The sequence below is a fragment of the Penicillium solitum genome (assembly GCF_028829755.1).
Source record: "Penicillium solitum strain IBT 25940 chromosome Unknown utg000001l_segment0_segment0, whole genome shotgun sequence".
In the NCBI taxonomy this organism is placed as follows: Eukaryota; Fungi; Ascomycota; class Eurotiomycetes; order Eurotiales; family Aspergillaceae; genus Penicillium; species Penicillium solitum.
Window position 1 is genome coordinate 721,602 of NW_027072121.1, and position 18,057 is coordinate 739,658.

Here is an 18,057-nt window from a genome sequence, read left to right on the forward strand (position 1 = left end):
CTATGTAAGGCTATTTGACTGGTTCGGCCTACTGGAATTGGGGCCTGTTTTGAATGATGGTTCACATTTATACCATCACAGATGGGAGGCACGATCGCCGGTCTATCTCTGACTATGTACAATATGGTGGATAAGGGAAAAACAGAGAATGAAAAAAAGAAAATATCATACAAGTGTCGCCGTTAGGTCGAGAAGCCCAGAGATCGCGCTATCCATGCGGTCCAGGAAGTGTCGTGCTGTTCCTCGCCTTTGAGCAGCGCTTTGATTCTCGTCTCGACATTTACAATGTGACGGTCAAAGTCACTCAGGCCGGCTTCCACGTCCTCGACTTTAGACTCGAGGACGTGTAGTTCGTAATCCAGTTTGGCGCCCAGCAACTCGACGCGTTTCACGCCATCGCTGAGGTGGTGACTTTCATCTATGAGGATGTCACTGGATCGTTCGCGCAGTCTCTGGTAGTCGGCAAAGCGTTCCAGGTAGACTGAGTTGAGCTCTTCGTGTCGGTCATATAGGAGTTGATTGATGCCGTCCACAGAGTCCACTTGTCGCTCAACCCAAGGCACGGTATGCTGGTTCAGCTCTTGAATCCGCGAGCTGAAGATGCGCCCCTCTGAGGCAAGCATGTCTTCTTGAACGATGGCCTCCTCTAGGTTATCAGTTTCTTTGACGGTTGGTTTCCCGCCCAGCGGCTCCCATTTGAACATCACTTCTTCAACTGTGCTGAACGACAGGTGTCGTGCGCAGAAGTTGTCTCGCCGTTCAATCTCACTTTCAAGGCTTTTGAATTCTTCAAAACTTTGCGGCCGCCGCAGGGCCATGACAGCTATCCCGCCGATCGAACCCTCACGGTCACGTTCGCGATCTGATGATGCTGCTGTCGACCGAGACATAACGCGTTCCATATCGGAATCTTCCTCAATGATTGGAGGCTGCTGTGAAATGGGCCAGTCTTGAGCTTGTGGTTCTGGCTCATCTTCCGGTACGGGTTCGATATGGATTTCAGGAGCTTTTCTCTCGGAGTCGGGAATTGGCAACAGCTGCGGTTGCTCCTCCTCCTCCTCGTTGAGCTTTTCGATGTCGTTTGATATCATTCTTTCTGACCGGAACCCAGAGTCAGTCCGCGTTTTTGTTGACGCTTTTGTTGATGATCCCTCGTTGTCACTATCAATGGACGGACGGTATGCAATATCGTGTGTCAAATCAGAGCTGTCTCGTGAAGAATGATGGTGATGGTGATGGCGAAGGCCCTGCAGTCCGACTGCATCTTTGAAACGTCCTAGCCCTGCTCGCGCATCTGAAACTCGTCCGCTGACGCCCTTCTTTCGATGGTCCTTTTCTTCAACGGTCGGTTCTGGCATCTTCCAAGAGCGATCCGGCCCCGAGCTTACTCGCTCGGCATGCATATCCTCTGTTGAATGCTTCTTGCGACTAGTCCAGACATAACCGCCTTGTTCATCGGTGGTAAACATCATATCCGATCCAGTCCCGCGAGCGAACCCGTCTTCGACACCACTTTTGCGCGGTTTACCTAACCACAGCCACTTTGCTCTCTCGCCATTACAACACTGTACAAAGGTGTCAAGATCCAGTGTTTCGATATCGGCAATTCCACCTTTGTCACGCCCGCGGACCATACCCATAACCATTTCACCACCTTGTCCACTCAGCTCTGCCATGGTTGACTTCACTGCATCAGTCCAGCCTTCTGCATTGGCAGCCTTGGCCGTCACGCGGTGTAACCGGTCCAATGTGACTCGGTCCAGCCTTCGCGATCGCCTCATCTTTTGAGATTTTTGGAATCCACCGATTCCTCTTTTTAGATTGGGGAAGTCGAATGCGTCTTTCCCCACGGGGGCGCCATAGGCGTGCAGTCGATTTCGAGCTCCGAGCAACGTGCCCAGCAACGCAGCCACGCTGGTGGGTCCTAGACCGCTGTCGCTTGGTTCAATGTTGTACAGGTCTGTCCCGATATCTGTCCACCAATCGCTAACAGCCGCCTCGGTCACATCACAAAGTAGCCCGTCCACATATTCCGGGGCTAGCTTGTCAAACACCATCAAGGCAATCTGGCACTGTCTGACCAATTCCATGACCGCATTGTATAAAGGAACTCTCTCGCTTGTTCGGTATAGCTGATGGAACTTGGCTTCGGTCGCCGCTGAGGGAGGTTGAAGCTTCAAGCCCGCGCGGCCTGCGCACCCAAGTCTCTTTAAGTCTTCATTCACAATAAAGTCCTCCCGGTGTTTCTTGATGTCGCCATTGGGTATTGGAATTAGACTCAGGGCAGAAGGGAATGAGGCCATATCCGTAACCATGACCGTCCCTAATGGCGATTCCTTCTTTCTGGCGTGGCATTGCTTCATGCCATCAAAGTACATCCGTAAGCGAGGTGACCATGTAGCCTCATTGGTCGGAACACTCAATACTCCCACAATCACTGTATGCGAAGGGTCACCGGTATAGGTCGATATGATGAATGTCGGATGCACGCGAGAGCAGGCCCATTGCTCAACAACGTAAATTTCATAGCCTTGTAGTGTTACACGTCGCTGGAGCACATCGGTCGAGGGGTCTTCTTCGAGGTATCGGAGGGCAACCGCATCGGTGAACACAAGTCGCTGGTGGCCTTGCGGTGAGGGACGTTCGGGTCCAGTTGCGTAGGAGGCAGCCTCCGATGGCATTGAATCGGTGCGATCGACCGGAGGGACACTCGGGGCGTTGGCCTGCATGATGGCTAGTCTCTTGTCCAAGCTTATTTGCTAAGGGAAGCAAAAATGAAAATAGCGCCGATCATTCAACCCTAAATCAGGTCACCTCTCCTAAGCTCGAGATGCGAAGGGAGTGCCGACCTTCCTTCAATCCTCCTGCACTCTTGGTCACGTAGAAACGACTGTGACATATCCAGGCAACAGGTTTTGAGGCATAGCATGAGCCTAAAGTCAAAGGAGAAAGCCAAACGTAATTCGGCGAACGCCTTGAAAACCGCATAAACCCCCCGAAGGTGCAAAAGGTGGCGACGTCATTCCGTACCTTATGGCGGACAGATCATGTGACCCTTGTTGCCTGGTGTTTTGGCCTCAGGCATCCATGCCTGTATAGATGTGATACTCAGAACATGGTCTACTTCTTCCCTCCCTCTCCTGCGATAATATTTTGACCTTAATTGGTGCATCCCATTAAAATGCCTTATTTTTAAATCATAGTTTAGCCAGAAGACAATACGCAAATCCCTCCACCCGAGAAAACCATCACCCCGGACCACCCTCAAGCAACCGAATGGAGGATCAAGAAAATCCTCAAAGAAGATTATGGGAAGGAAATCAGAAATTCCATCATCGTAGATTTAGCCTGAAGAATTCAGCTTGTTTGCTGTATCGAGCTGATTGGGTTCAATCTGATATCTGATGCTAGATCTATTCTTTGAGCCTACATAGTACTGCTAATGCCCTGGGACAAAGCCCATAAAAAAGGCTTTATCGGGTAAGTCTTTTCATGGACGATTTGCGCTTTTGAAAAAACTTCTCCCCATGTATGCCGCATGCGTGCTGATTTTCCTAGAAGATGCTCCTGCAAGTCCTCTTCTGTTGAGATCAAAAGGTCGTGTAGACATGCGGTATAGAGATTCGAACAGAGCCAGCAAAATACTGATGCAGTGGAGGAAGATCTGGACTAGTAGTTCCGTCATAGGCTGCCTGTGCGGCCATTACAAACGCCGGCGAGGGCATTGTAGGAGAGGATATCACGGAATCAATCGCTTCTGTGTTGGCGTAAAGAAATGCGTCATGACGGAGGCCTGGTTCAACTTTGTTTTCTTCACAAAGACATCGGAAGTAGCTAAGGAGATTAGTAGTGCTCTAGAGTTGAGTAGTCCACCAAAAGCTAGAAATATATCTTACCTGCAAAGATCGACCACTGAGGCATCTTCCATAGATCGATCCTATATCCGTTGTATCTTCCAAAGGCCGAACACTCGGGAAATTTCGAGGGAATGTTAGTGCAGATTCCGTAGCGTGGATGAAGAATTCTTTGAACTTCTCCCATGATGAGTCTTCGCCGAATGAAGTGCGTATGCATGCAAATCCCCACGCTGGCTACTGTTCAAGGTGTTTTTCGATTCCTTCGACCCATGGTAGCGAATTACATCCCGTGATATTTTTGAGGTCGTCGATAGAGAAATTCTTGAGTTCGGGCTTCCTAAGAGCTTTGATGCGATCCCAGGCGATGTCTGCGTTCGTTCGCGCTGTCTTCTCTAGATTCATTTCCGGCGCCGTAAGAAGCAGTTCAAGCGCATCATGAAACTTCTTCTTTGTGTTCGATGACCACCGCTTTTGATTTGTCATTTCCCGCTGGTCTTCTGGAGTAGAATCACCGAAAGGAGTATTAAGAACAATACTCGCCTCGGCCTCGGTGAGGTTATCCGTCCTGGCAGCCTTTTGGACAAGTTCATCGATGGTCGATCCGACATAGAAAGTGCAGTAATAATTCGCTTTATCCAGGGGCCATCGACGGAGCATTCTTAGACGGTCTTCATTCGTAAAGATGGAGGGATCATTTTCTTTGACGGCTCTTTCCCACTTGTCGATGTTCTCTTGCGGTGGTTGTGGCCCGCCCCTGTCAATGGATTCCCAGTCCCACATGACTTCAGCAGCGTCCGTCAGATCCAATAGTGAGAAAAATGGCAGGTCTAGGTAGCCTGTAATGTTGAAGGTCCTGCGAATTCACAGAGGAGAGAAGGGAAGGGAATGAAAATAATAGAAAAAAAAACAAAGTTATTTATCCACAGCCACTGACAAACACAACGGTTGAGGTTCAAACGCAATAAGCGAACCCCATACCTAGGTACGTATGTACATGTGTAGATTCTTCTGCCGCTTGCCGGGCGTTACCTACCATGTAGGCCGTTAGGGTACCAGCATACATGACATACATGGATACATCCATGGATAACTACAAACGTAGTTAGTTTGTTACATGAAGTTACATGAAGTTACATTTAGGTAGTACGAGCCCGGTTTGATCAAAGATGGCTAATCACGAGCCATTTCACCTAGGCGTTTACCTAGGTAGGTCTCTACCACTAAGAGAGTCTATTGAACGTGCTTGGTTTCAAGCTCACTAACTACATTCGAATACACTCATGATGCTCTCGCACCTTAACGGTTTTGGTGGCAGCGGTATAGCTAGTCAAACAGCGGCAGTCTTTTTTTCCCCCAACAAGCTGTCTATTTAGACATTTGATGTGCTGCACATTGGATGGTTTGGTCTCCTCTTCTATGGAGACGGAACATTCCAGGTCTCCGTGTGGGTCATGAAAGCGTTCGGGTCATTGTCAATCTCTTCAACAATATTATTGATCGTGTTCAGAATGTGCGCTGCATTCGGGTGTCCCGCTTGCTCAGCCTGCGTCCACACGTCCCGAAGACCCTCTAGTCGACGTCGGACCCAAGATTCAACTCGCTCGAGTCTAGCATTAACCACATAGAACGCGAACTCCATATGTCGCCGACCCAGGTTCTCGAGATTCCGCTGTGGATCAACCGCATTAACACGCCTGGCGAAGTAAGCCAACTCATTCCCGATCACCCGGAGAGAATCGGCAACAATGTGGCTAATGTGGTCATTCCAATAATTGAAAACGTGCGTTACCTACTGCGTTTCAGCACCCATCAGTCTAGCAGACCAAAACAAGCTCAACCATACCTGGTTTACAACAGAAAGTGCCTCGTTCACTCGCTCAACGCTATCCGGCAAGTTCCATTCATTATAACCATGTTCGTTCCAAGTGGTATCGCTCATTGGGGATGTACCAGCGAAAACCCGTGCTTTATAACCGTTCAACGTCTGCTCGGTATTGACATTTCTTTGAGGATTATTCCCAGATCCAAATGCCTCCCATATGCGATCATTGGGAATTCCAGTTTGACTCCCAGTAGGATCCCAGACCGAGTAGTCGGTCTGGAAATAACTGTTAGCGTCGAGAAGATCCCTGGGGACGACTCTCATGTCTGAAGTATATACATTTCCATCTGGGTCTCTGTTCGTTCCCCTCTGGAAAAACTCCAACAAGCGCGGTAGGTACTGCAACTCTAGGCCATGCTCAGAAACATACACTAGAGTAGGATCATTAGAATTGTCCGTCGTCGTAAGATCCTCGCAATTATATGCATCAATAGCAGCATGGTGCCCTGCATTGGGGTTCTGGGTGAGAAGATCCGCACCATTGTGGCCGTAGTAGTAAGCAAGGCACTGACGAATGGGGAAACTTCCTCTATTTGCATCCTGGACAGAATACGGACGCCGACCCCCAGGAAGCGCTTGAAGATATCAAAAATGTCCCGCTTTGCATATTCAGTGCCGTATTGATCGGAGTAAGGGTTGCCAGTTTCAGGGTCTATCGCTAAGGTTGGATCAACCTTGATCAGTTCTTGGGGGGTCAAGCAGACAAGTGAGGTGGATGAAGTGTTCCCTAAACACGCCACGAAACCTCCCGAATCAAAGAGTGCATCGTCTCTGATATCAGGAGTATCTCTGTGTACATCAGGAGCGTCACCTCCAGACTGGCGCAGAACATTCACTTCGCCGTTGCTTCCAACCTGATGACCTGTGATACCATCCTAGCCAGGAAGATCGCCAGTTTGGACAACCCCAACTGTGACACGATTGTTCGTCCAGGTGACACTCCCATCATCTTTGATTCGCATAAAGCCGTCGATCTGGTGTAGAGATTGGGAATCAAGATTGAGTAATGTCGACTCGAAGGCATTGAGGCTAATTTGCATTCAAAGGTCAGCTGAAGTGCAAGCACAGTTCCAGCATCTCGCTTCTTATTTGATTTTATTGTAGACGGGTCCACAGAAAGACCTCCGGAGAAAGGATTCCTGCTAACATCGTTCGTCACACCTCCCCCAGAACCCCCGAGCGTGAGCGGTAGATTGAATTTTGTGTACTGGCCGTTACCAGCAACGACATTGGCTTAAATTTGGCGTCAAGGGAATGGCCTGTCCCGATCAATCTCGCTTTAACATTGAACGAAGGTCCCATGTCACAGATTCCCGGATGGCTGAAGCCGTATCCTGTGATAGCACCTGTGAAGAGCTGCTTGGGCTGAAGAGTGGAGTCCACGTCGATGGCACCACGTACATCGACATCAATTGAGCCGTGGAAGAGAAGCTTTGAATCAAAGAACCCATATGCCTCTTCGATGTTGAATGTGGGTGAGATGGTTCCCACAAAGGAATAGCCAAATTTCATCTCTTCGGAGACATCCCCACTTACCTCAACGTTCACCCAGCTTGAGTCTTTGCATGAGTCTACCTTGCTAGAAACAATAGTATTCCGCAAATGGTCATCGTGCAAAGACGAGAGACCGGGTACAACGTATGGCATCAAATTTCGTCTTCCAATCTTCGGCGCTAGAACTGTAGAACCGTTTATGTCCATCACGCTTCGCTTTGGTGGGATCGCCTTGAACAATTGATTTCCAGTAGTTGAATTCATTAGAGTAATCAATGCGGATGTAGATGTCGCCAGAATCACGCTTGACTCGCTTGAAATCATAACTCAACTCAAGGTCGTATACCAAGGAAGGTCCAGAGAAGGATCGTTTGATATGAGAAGGCAGTTCTTGGTTCTCAGATCGCTGGATATTGTGAGCAACCGCGTACGTTCCTACGCCGCAGCCATCTGGCATGTGGAGAATGGTTCCTTTAACAACACCCTCTCCGATATTGCAGTGCTCTCCAGATGTGTTTTCAGGCAAAGCCAGTCGGACTGTACTAGATCCATGTTCTGAGATATTTTCACAGTCTAAAACAGTCAAATCAGAAGTACCGCGTCGCTTGAGGTTATCGACAGTCCCCGGTGGCCCGTCAATGATCACCATTCCAAATGTCTGCTGGTTTGGCTCATTCACAGTCGGCTTACGATCTCCACACAAAAGTTGCAAGTCAAATTCTGGATAGTCGGACTTTGGTGGAAGGGTTGGGAAGACTTTATCCAGCGCAACGGGCAGAAACGGACTGACATTTTTTGGTGGATTGCAGCATAGTACCTTCTTTCGGCTGTTCAACCCATTGGCGCATTGGGAATTGCTTATGCCAAAGGCATCTGTCATGAACTCCACGTCTGTGTCGCTGCATTCATTGTCATCGCAGTTCCCTTTGCCTACCAAGTGACAATTTTGGAATGCACTAGAACTTGGGCAGCATATAGGGAAATAACGCCCGCCCTTCGGCAGCCAACTGATGTCTCCTGGCCCTAATCCGAATACTTCAGAAATCTTGTTGTATCCAGACGAGCAAGTCTGTTTATTGACGCCCCATCCATTGGTTACGTCGGAAGTCTTGCCGATGTAACATGCATCAATGATATTCGAGTATGTGCCGGCCGAACAACAGGCAGCCTGGAATCCAGGTTTATAGCAGCTTGTAGTCGCATGACGGGAGTGAAAGAGGGTCACTTCACCAGCGTGACATTGACCATGGCACGAACGGCTGGTCTCGCCGCCTCTCCAAGTACACGACTCTGGCATAGCATCCACGGGACAGCAAATCACGCGGGACTTCAAGCCACTGCAGTCGTCTTGGAAAGATTTAGGATTGGCAAACGGGGCGAGTTGATATCCGGTGGCGCATGTGGGAACCATCGCACAATCGGTCTGTACACATTTTTGTCCGTTCATTGACGCCTAATGCCCAGTATCAGTAACTTTGGACTTTTCGGTGATGCTGTCAAAGTCACCAGGACTTCGGCCCAGCAGACCTGTCAAGGCAGAGAAGTCATTGTCATCCTGATCAATAGACCATATCATGACTCCTCCCAGGCCAACAGAATCGGCCCAGTCAACTTTCTGTTTGAAGGTCTCCTTGTTGTCAAAGCTGACCCATTGATCATCGTCAAATACAATGTAGTTGACTGCGGCTTCCTTATCGTGGATAATCTTAGGCTTCTGATCTTTGATGATGTCTTGAATCTCAAAGTAGGCCAGCGTGCCAGCATTATCAGTGCAGGATCCTTTGTTGGCTCCTCCGGCAAAGGCACACCCAGCATCTGAGCACTTCTTGTCTTTTAACTGAAATGAGCGGCCGTAGAATCCCAATCCCAGCACGACCTTTTCAGGGAGAACATTGTTACGCCAGAGCGGTTCAGCAGCCTCTTTTATTTCAGTCAAATTCGTGTGTGCTACAGTGAGATTAGCATGAAATAATGATTTGGGTCATGAATTAAAGGCCCACGCACCAAGAACAATACTTCCAATAGGATCATCACGGTCCCAGACTCCATGAAGATCATAGCTCATCAGATTCACCCTACGGTTTGTCAGCTTCGAAGAATTAGGTAAAAGTATCTGTTAGGACGTACCAGTCGGCATATTTCATCATTCCCTTAAGATCAAACCATCTCAGATACCAGTATGAGGAAGGAATGGTAAATGACAAGCCATACTTGCCTTTCTCCGAAGCGTCAAAGGTATGCCGGAGTGTTTCAAAGAGCTTCACGTAATTCTCTACGTCTTCCTGCTTTCCACCACGATCACTAGCACTGGGGTACTCCCAATCAATGTCCACGCCATCGAACCCGTAGTGATGCATAAATTTCACAAGATTGTTTGCAAATTTCTGTCTCTTTTGGGGTGCTTTGCCGAGATTAGTTAATGATAGATAGATGGCCTGGAATTACTCACATGAAGCGATATCGCCAAACACAGGCTGTGTCTCTGTCTTGTTGTCTGAGAAGGTCCATCCACCAATGGATACAAACACCTCTAGATCTCCGTTGCCGGACTTGAGTGTCCGCACATCAGCTGTCTGTGTAAAGAGCTCAGCAGGCGTGTCTGAGCTCATGGGCACAACATCGTAAGAGTTTGGGTCGATGTATGCAAACGCAAAGTTGGCATTTGTGAGGCCTTCTACTGGAATAGCAGACGGAGGGAATTGGTGGCAATCGTTTAGGGCATACCATGACTCGTAGTATCCGATAACTTTATTCTTTAGGACAGACTTGTCGGCCTTCCCAGGAGGTGGATCAGGATGGCCACAGTTGCTTTGACACCCTAAATCCGCATCACAGAACTGGTCGGTCGATCCACAAAAGCCAAACTCGGAGCAGCAGACATTCAAAGGACATGTCTTCCCCACAGGATTGGCGTCTTTCCCGCAGGTAGGTTTTGCATCACAGTTGGAGGTGCAGTCTGTACCACAGAATGTTTCGCCATAGCCACAAGTGCCCGTACTCGTTCCATAGAAGGATCCACAGCATGCACCATTAGAGCATGGTTTGTCTTTAGTACAGGAGCGTCCGCCATCACGGCGGACGAAGTGAGAGAGATTGGTATAGTAATTGACCAGGTCACTGTCTCCAAAGAAGCCATTGGAAGGTGACATGGACCGCTCGGAAGGTCTGAAAAGAATAGCAAAAATGCATGAATATAGGACGACCAAAAGGAGAGATGAGGCTTTCCAGCCCGGGGTCAAGGAATGGACCATCACCCACAATCACTGCTTAGACAGACAGGAATGACCCGAGCAATCCAAGGCATATCGGCACCATTTAAGATCACTCCCTGTCTCCTTGTTAAATTAGTTCTTTTCCGAGTATAGTTAGCATGATCTCGAACCCTGGGCATGTACGTACCTCCGCCAGTAACAAATTGGGCCAACTCGAAACCTAAAAGCCGTTGAGAGCCTTGCAAGCCCTGCATGGCCCCCAAAGCCCCTAAAGATGTACAGAAATTAGCTTTATGAAACAAAAGATTCCCATGTTTGGTGATACAATGATTGCCTAAGAAGGGTTGTGCTGTATTCATTGAGGTCCAGGCAGGCATCCTTCCCTTCCGATGAAACTGCCGGCATAGAAAAGGCCTTTATATTTTCAGTCCCTTTCCGCCTTTATTCTCAGACATCTGGAGTGCTTTAAAACTTGCAGGGTAAATTTTGCAGAGACCCTGTCAAAATGGGCTTCATACGAAACTTGGTATGCAGGTGGCTTTTTTCTACTCTCTCCTCTGGATGAATGCAACCCCAAAAGCGCTTTTTACTAACAAAGGGTTGACAGCTGTTTAGCCTTGGTCTCCCAGGGGCCTTGTCGCAAGCCTTTCTTGCATCTTCCGATAACGAGGAAGTGGCATCGATTGAATTCCCAGATTCTCTTTCAGCAGCCTGCGCGTATGTCAATTGAGAATATCATGGCATTTCAGGGCTAATTTTGATATAGTGCTCCTCTCCAGAAGATACTTCATTGCAATTCCACTCTTGCCAGCGTTGCCATGAATGGATATTTTCCAAGTGAACAGGATTTGAACAATCTATGCACAAGCAATTGTCTAAGCTCCCTTCAGGACCTTCGAAGTCAACAGATACAAGGGTGCACTGCCGAGGATATCATCACAACGGGGGGGCAGGAATTCCCTCCCACATTGACTCTCGATCAACTTATCTTCACTTACAACTATACCTGCATCAAGGACGAGTATGTATTTGATCACTTACAGGTCTCTAGTTTGGACCACTGTTTATTAACACAGAAGATAGATCGTCCAAGTTCTGCGCACCACAGATTGAAAACTGGCTGAATTCTTCCACGGGAATGACAGCGGCGCAGAATTGTTCAACTTGCTTTCTTGGTACTTTGCAAACAGAGCTTGGCTCTTATTTTGGGTATGACGACGAACTAGCTGAGGAATTCTCTTCTCTGACATCAAGTTGCTCGAAAACCAACTACCCAGTCACCTCACCACCGGTGTACACTGTTGTTCATTCAGCGACAGCCAGTATCTCTATTTCTTCAACTGTCTCTTCGGTCTCCTCTTCAGCCACCCCAACTGTCGATTGTGCTGAGGATTATACCATCCAACCAGGCAATACATGTTATTCGATCAGCACAAAATTCAATTCGTCTACACATGGGCTGCTTTACAGAAACAATCTGCCGGCTTATTGTATTGGCTTTCCTTCTCCGGGCACTTCGCTCTGCATCCCTGAGACATGCGATATTTACACAGTGCAGGGGGATGACACATGCTACAGCATTATGGTTGCACACGAGTATGCCTTCACTGTGACTCAGCTCATTTCTTGGAATCCCAATCTCAACCGGGAGTGCAGCAATATGAACCAGTTGGTCGGTTCTCAAATCTGCCTCAGCTTCGAGGAAGGAGCCGCACCCGCTATTTCCTCATCGACTGCAATTACCACTGCGCCCGTCCCTACAGATCTTGCCAATGGGACAAACACTCGGTGTACCAAGTACCACCAAGTGGCTACCAACGAGACATGCAGCTCAATGACAGTGAAGATGGGTATCCGTCCGGTAGACTTTTACTTTCTGAACCCAGAAGTCAACTCAACAAGCTGCAACAACTTAATACCGGGAGAATCATACTGTGTGAAGGCAGTTGGAGATATCAGCACTTATTCCGGCTATGGGGGTACCAGTCAGACTAAGTGTATTCACAAGGGCACCATTGCCAGATCGTGCTTGGCAGCCACCACCTTACCGACTGACACCTACTGGGAATTTCCTTGGCCTATGAATGCGACCAGTACGTCTACGGGTGTGTCCGCCTATACCACTCTGCCTGTTGCATCGGGAACGGTTTCTAGTTGTGTTCAGTACGAGCAATATTACAACCCGGGACCCAACAGATCCAATACTATGAACACATGTGACTACATTGCCCACTTTATCGGAATTACAGTCGATGAGCTGTTGCAGCTGAACCCTTCCCTCTCATACAACGACTCCAATCCCAGCGCTTGCTCTTTGCAGAAGGGCTACCGCTACTGTGTCAGACGATTCAAGGGCGCTGCCTCGGTCACTACATCTTCCTGACTTCTACAAGTGGTACCCTGGTGTGAAGACTGATTGTTCTGACTTGCAACCTGATTTGTACGTTTTTGGTGCCGGTGTAAACGGCCCAGATTCAATTAGGGCTGTCTGGCATGTAGGCCACCATGGAATGCAATCTCCATTGTACAACAAATCTCCGTTGACCGCCATGATCTAGAAACCCCCTAATTTACTTGTGTCTCATATCCCACCCGTCGTTTATTATTCCCTCCCATTCCATAGTTGCAATATCAGAGATCTTACACTAAATCCTTTAGGAGGGATCACTCAGCTCGCCACACCTAATTTTATCTCACTTGCGACCATACAAGAAGAAGAAATACATATCTAGAAACAAAATGGTTTCGCCCCAGTAGACCAACTAGGTGGAGCCTAGACAAAGACCATGCGAAATTCCGAGAAGATCTTGGAATGCGAGCTCATATCGCACTTGGTCTTCAAGCACTTAAACTTCCACATGTCGAGTCCGCTCTATGGGATGAGACAGCTTTAGAAAGACTACACGATGACTAGTCAACACTTATAAGCTGTAGCATGTCTCTGCTAAACATCCAACAAGGTAAAGACCACGAGGCTGAATACTCCTTACACATTCGAGACTACATGCTAACTCCTCTACATCAACTACAGCATCAAGAAAGAGACAATTTCGAAAGCCATCGCCAGAATGCTCGACCAGCGAGATGGCAGACATGATTCATATTTATAAAACTATGCCATGTTATGAGTCTATCAATTCAAAACATTTCCTCCAAAATTCCAAGGATATCAATCTCCAATCACATCCACACTAGACAATTTAACGTCCACCGTGCTATAGAAACGTCAGCAAAAGTCTCATGAGAATGAATGAGCTATACATACGCCTCCCTGGGGACCACCGGGTCCGCCGTGGCCGCCGCCGTGGCCGCCGTGTCCACCCTGCTGTCCACCAGGACCGCCGAAGCCACCAGGACCACCCTGCTGCTGTCCCTGGAACCCACCCTGAGGACCGCCGAAGCCACCAGGGCCGCCCTGCTGCTGTCCCTGGAATCCACGCTGGGGTCCTCCAGGACCGCCGTTGTGTTGGGGACCACCCTGCTGCTGTCCCTGGAATCCGCCCTGGGGTCCGCCCTGAGGTCCGCCGGGACCCTGCTGGTGACCCTGCTGGTGACCACCCTCGTGGTTCTTGTGCTCGTCGTGCTTATCGTGGTGGTGGCTGAAGAGACCCATGATGAATGATTGTATGAGGAAAGTGGGGGAGATGGTAGATTGATGAACAGTGAGATCGAGAGAGGGTATTTGAGTGTGTGAGTATAATTCAGAAAAGAAATGATAGAGAGGTTCCCAGCTGCCTTTTATAAACACTGAGTGGCGTCACTAACCAGGAAGCTAAACTAGTGCTCAGATGCTATGAGCTGAACCTACTCTTGGATCGTGATGATGGCATCACTTACGACTCCTGTGTGGGGTGGCAGAGGCCTTTGATTGGGACGAGCTACTTCCGCCACTTGCTACTAGCATCGATCGATGAAGACGTAACCAAACCCTACTTTGTAGATCGATTCGCCATTTCTGAGATCTGTTGATTGATTCCTTCGATACAATATGTATCTTGTTCGGGTAGAATGTGTTTTCCTTTGAAATTGAGCTTTCAGCCCTCCAGTCTCGATTTCAATATAAAATAGCCAAGCTTTCCAACACAATATTAGCCATGTGCAGATTATCTTGGGGTCTACGAATTGGGCGTGGATTGCTGCTCGGTCTTCCGCCGCGAGGCTTGGCGTTAAGGCTATACGTCGGTGCGTACGTATGCCTCCCCACAGCTCCAGCCCTATCAACCATCTTACTGCCGAGATTCTACTGCTAATGATTTATGAGTTTTGAGAGCGCCAAGGCCGCTCTCGGAGTTAATTGCCCTTATTTTTAGGTCAAGTGTCGGTTGTAAGAATCGTAACCAGTAAGTGGAACTAAGGTTTGGACACGTTATTTCAACTAGTCCATCTGATATCGAATAAATTGATCCTAAAGGGAAATAATTAGCGGATGTTACTGTATTTTGGGAATTCAATTGGGTCTGCTTTCATATAAGAAGTGCCACAGGTAGGAAAAGATCTTGGTATTCGTTTCACGAGCACGGAAATATATATATATATGTACATTTTAAAAAAAAAAGGTCGCGAACTGAACCAACGCTATGAAGTTACAGCCAGGCGCCTCAAACAAAGAACCAATCAAGCCACGGTCTAAGGCAGCAAGCCCGTGCTTATGCCCGTGCTCATCTCAAGTTGTTGATAACCCTTTGGATTGTGGAGATTCCTTTGTGCGGACGGCATGAGATCGACGATCAAAGAAAGAATATACCCTGTGAAGACAAAGGCGATGACTGTGGAGCAAATTAGTACAATGTAGGGCAGTGGAGAGGTGGAGACGATATATATATATATCTACTCACCCCATTCAAGAGTAGCTGCCGTGTTGTTCTGCTGGTAGTGGGTATGCTCGGTGATGCGGAAGATGATAATGAGGACAAGCTCAACGACAATGAACGAAGATTTGATAACGAAGCTTGTCATGAGCATAGGCTCTCGTAGAGCATGTGCAATTCCGAGGTAGATATAATCCAAGCACATCAAGGCCGCGCTGAGGAGGAACCCCACACTGAAACCGTTAGTACATTGTAACGTAGGTGTATATCGGTCTTGGCGAGGAACATACATGAAGATCGTCACGCAGACATCGTGCATGAAATGATGGGCGATGTTATCGAGGACAGAGAGCATAATCAAGCCGGTGCTCCCGACGACTGTGAAAAAGAATGAACCGTGCGTGCACGCTTTGTTGATATATGATTTGTTTTGAACATGTTTGTAGAAGGAGAGGTTTAAAAGGAGGACTGTCGTAATAGATCCGATCATGAATAATGGCTTTAATTCCTGGGCTCCGATATCTGAAATGAATCTGTTCAGACACCGTTAGTTCAAAATCTTGGCGTGATTATGGACCAAAGGCGGCAATTGCTCACGGGATATTCTGACCAGGCTTCATCAAGCCATATCTCGGTTCACCGATCATAGTCCAGTGTCCTAGCATAGCGAGTAGCATTGCTAAATGCAGTGTTAGATCATTGCCCAATGCGACCGTGGATAATTGGAGACCTCACCTAGCCAGGTGGACGCGGCTATGGCCGGAAAGACCCAGGATGGGGGTGACATTTTGGGGGTATACGGATAGCTAGGGAGTGTGTTTTGAAGCAGCAGTCATAGTCTTGTTATAGCGATAGTATCAAAGAGCGTGGGCTGGTGAAGTTGGATACCAGCCACATCTCTTTACTCGAGCGTTGACAAAGAGAGAAAGTGATCCTTACGTTGGGAGTCAGGCAACAAGAGATTGTGCCTGTCGATCCCTGCTCTCTTGCCCCTATGACGATGGTCAGTTATGGTATGTGGGTCTATTAAGGCATTGGCAACCCCTTGATGGTTGTTTCGTGTAAAAAGCCCATGTTTCGTATCCGTATATGAAAGATAGTGCGCATCCGTATGTCAAAGACAGAAGCCGGTTTACAAAATTAGCACAAAGACCATCTATTGTTGATATTGTTTTCCTGAACCCCGGGAGGTAGATAATGAACTTGGCATGTTATGGCTGATGCCTGAGCGTAGAATGAAAAATCTGATTGCTAGTTGATCCACCAATCTCCATAAAACATTGAATCGAGAAACTGGTTACATATCCTTCAGTACCATTGGTGGGGCGGCCCGGGGCTGGGGATATATTCGTCGATGTCTGAAAAGCAAAAGGACCAGGTTCATCGTACTCCGTGCAAAGTACGGAGTAGTATACCCCAGATGTGGAGGTGGAAGTGATCCTCTCGTGCATCAACAAAGGTTGTATTCTCATCCGACCCGTCGCCTGTAATGTATCAGTGCATAAAAGACCGATATGTATTCCTTGGCAAGGCTCGAAGAAACTGGGATCTGAAAGGCAAGTCCCATTACCATTTCGCAGGTCTCGAATCTAGGTGTAAGCACAGAATAGCTGCCGCTCCCTTGACTGCGACCGTACCTGCAGCATGGTTTCAGGTACTGGTATGTTGTACCGATGTCAAAGGAGGTCAATAAGCGAGGAGTATGCATCACTTCGATATCGGGTGTAGTATATGGGCGAGGACATAGACGGGGTTAGGAGATGGAATCCAGGATCCTCCCCACGGGCTCGATGGTCATAATGAGGTGTCTGCTCGACCTTGTTCGGTCGCACGTCAACTTCACGGTCGGGAGAAGAGTCAGGATCGCTTTGTTGGTCGGTCGGAATCCAGTCAGTAGAATTCTAGTGAGACGTCAGTAACTGCGCCTAAACTAGAGCTCCATTGAAATGTAGGAGTGAGGCTTTTGATAGCGTAGTATTCGGTTCACTAGCAACGATGTATGGATGGATGCACCGGCCTGGAGTTGCCGAATAATGAAGGTAAATGATGCAACCAAGGGGTTGCATAGACCCCCCTGAGACATTCCCCAGCTCAGACCTCAGGTAAATTGCATGGGTGGGTCAGTTCTGAGACACATGCGATCCTCACGATATGAACTTGTGTGATAATGATCTGGTGAAGATGATCGGGGATCTGGTGAAGATGCTACGACAAGGCAGTAAGGAGGGGCCAAGGGAAGAGATCCGAAAAAGAAAATTTGGTACCTGAATATTCATGGGAAAAGGGATACATAGTGGGGCTACCAGGCGGATAGATTTAGTGGCACGCGATCGAGGGACGCGACAGGGGATCAAAACATTGCAGACGCCAAACAGGCTTCAAGTGAAGCTTAATGTTCGGAAGAACTTTAAAAGAGGTCTATCATAATATGTATCTAGGAAGATTCTCTTCTCCAAGAGCCACCAACATGGGTAACAAGTAGTGAAAAGACTCAAGATACTCGAGGGTGACCGAAGTCTCCCATCGAAGAATCAAATTCAACTCGAGGGCTCAAGAGCCAAGGAGATGAGGCAGTGTGGTTTCAAAAATTCCCAAGCGTGCGATTAGGCTCACTTGAAGTAGTCAATTTGGTAGTTTTCAACTAGCAAAAACACGATCTCGGATGTCTCCTCACTGATACGTGTAAAACCCGTGCACTAGGATGAAGAAGAAAAGAAAAAAGAAGAGCAAAATCAGGGGGAGGGACCAGGTATTTATACCTCTCAGGCAATCGCCGGGACGGATTAACTATATCCCGAAATGGA

The 18,057-nt window shown here is 48.1% G+C and overlaps 8 protein-coding genes across 8 annotated transcripts; 1 reads left to right on the plus strand and 7 right to left on the minus strand.

Annotated features, from left to right (window-relative positions):
- Positions 1 to 182: 182 nt before the first annotated feature.
- On the minus strand, positions 183 to 2,729 carry N7455_000282 (putative Sin3 complex subunit (Stb2); the record flags this gene model as incomplete). The annotated part of the gene is made up of 1 exon (XM_040952219.2): positions 183 to 2,729. The coding sequence occupies one exon, from the start codon at positions 2,727 to 2,729 to the stop codon at positions 183 to 185; it is 2,547 nt and encodes an 848-aa protein (XP_040817328.2).
- A 1,362-nt stretch (positions 2,730 to 4,091) lies between these two features.
- Positions 4,092 to 4,637, minus strand: N7455_000283 (uncharacterized protein; the record flags this gene model as incomplete). Its single annotated transcript, XM_040952102.2, has 1 exon — positions 4,092 to 4,637. The coding sequence occupies one exon, from the start codon at positions 4,635 to 4,637 to the stop codon at positions 4,092 to 4,094; it is 546 nt and encodes a 181-aa protein (XP_040817210.1).
- A 634-nt stretch (positions 4,638 to 5,271) lies between these two features.
- Positions 5,272 to 7,251, minus strand: N7455_000284 (uncharacterized protein; the record flags this gene model as incomplete). The annotated part of the gene is made up of 4 exons (XM_065603772.1): positions 5,272 to 5,646; positions 5,701 to 6,246; positions 6,297 to 6,614; positions 6,901 to 7,251. 4 exons carry the CDS (start codon positions 7,249 to 7,251, stop codon positions 5,272 to 5,274), a joined length of 1,590 nt encoding a protein of 529 aa, XP_065462263.1.
- A 94-nt stretch (positions 7,252 to 7,345) lies between these two features.
- Positions 7,346 to 8,644, minus strand: N7455_000285 (uncharacterized protein; the record flags this gene model as incomplete). The annotated part of the gene is made up of 1 exon (XM_040952455.2): positions 7,346 to 8,644. One exon carries the CDS (start codon positions 8,642 to 8,644, stop codon positions 7,346 to 7,348), a length of 1,299 nt encoding a protein of 432 aa, XP_040817182.2.
- A 42-nt stretch (positions 8,645 to 8,686) lies between these two features.
- Positions 8,687 to 10,382, minus strand: N7455_000286 (uncharacterized protein; the record flags this gene model as incomplete). The annotated part of the gene is made up of 4 exons (XM_040952144.2): positions 8,687 to 9,180; positions 9,238 to 9,308; positions 9,361 to 9,634; positions 9,683 to 10,382. The coding sequence occupies 4 exons, from the start codon at positions 10,380 to 10,382 to the stop codon at positions 8,687 to 8,689; spliced, it is 1,539 nt and encodes a 512-aa protein (XP_040817136.2).
- Positions 10,383 to 10,950: 568 nt separating this feature from the next.
- On the plus strand, positions 10,951 to 12,828 carry N7455_000287 (LysM peptidoglycan-binding domain-containing protein; the record flags this gene model as incomplete). Its single annotated transcript, XM_065603773.1, has 2 exons — positions 10,951 to 10,971; positions 11,497 to 12,828. 2 exons carry the CDS (start codon positions 10,951 to 10,953, stop codon positions 12,826 to 12,828), a joined length of 1,353 nt encoding a protein of 450 aa, XP_065462264.1.
- An 817-nt stretch (positions 12,829 to 13,645) lies between these two features.
- On the minus strand, positions 13,646 to 14,058 carry N7455_000288 (uncharacterized protein; the record flags this gene model as incomplete). Its single annotated transcript, XM_040952409.2, has 2 exons — positions 13,646 to 13,660; positions 13,711 to 14,058. 2 exons carry the CDS (start codon positions 14,056 to 14,058, stop codon positions 13,646 to 13,648), a joined length of 363 nt encoding a protein of 120 aa, XP_040817365.2.
- A 1,013-nt stretch (positions 14,059 to 15,071) lies between these two features.
- Positions 15,072 to 16,040, minus strand: N7455_000289 (Frag1/DRAM/Sfk1 family protein; the record flags this gene model as incomplete). Its single annotated transcript, XM_040952160.2, has 5 exons — positions 15,072 to 15,211; positions 15,281 to 15,486; positions 15,544 to 15,786; positions 15,851 to 15,932; positions 15,989 to 16,040. The coding sequence occupies 5 exons, from the start codon at positions 16,038 to 16,040 to the stop codon at positions 15,072 to 15,074; spliced, it is 723 nt and encodes a 240-aa protein (XP_040817448.1).
- Between the last annotated feature and the right edge of the window lie 2,017 nt (positions 16,041 to 18,057).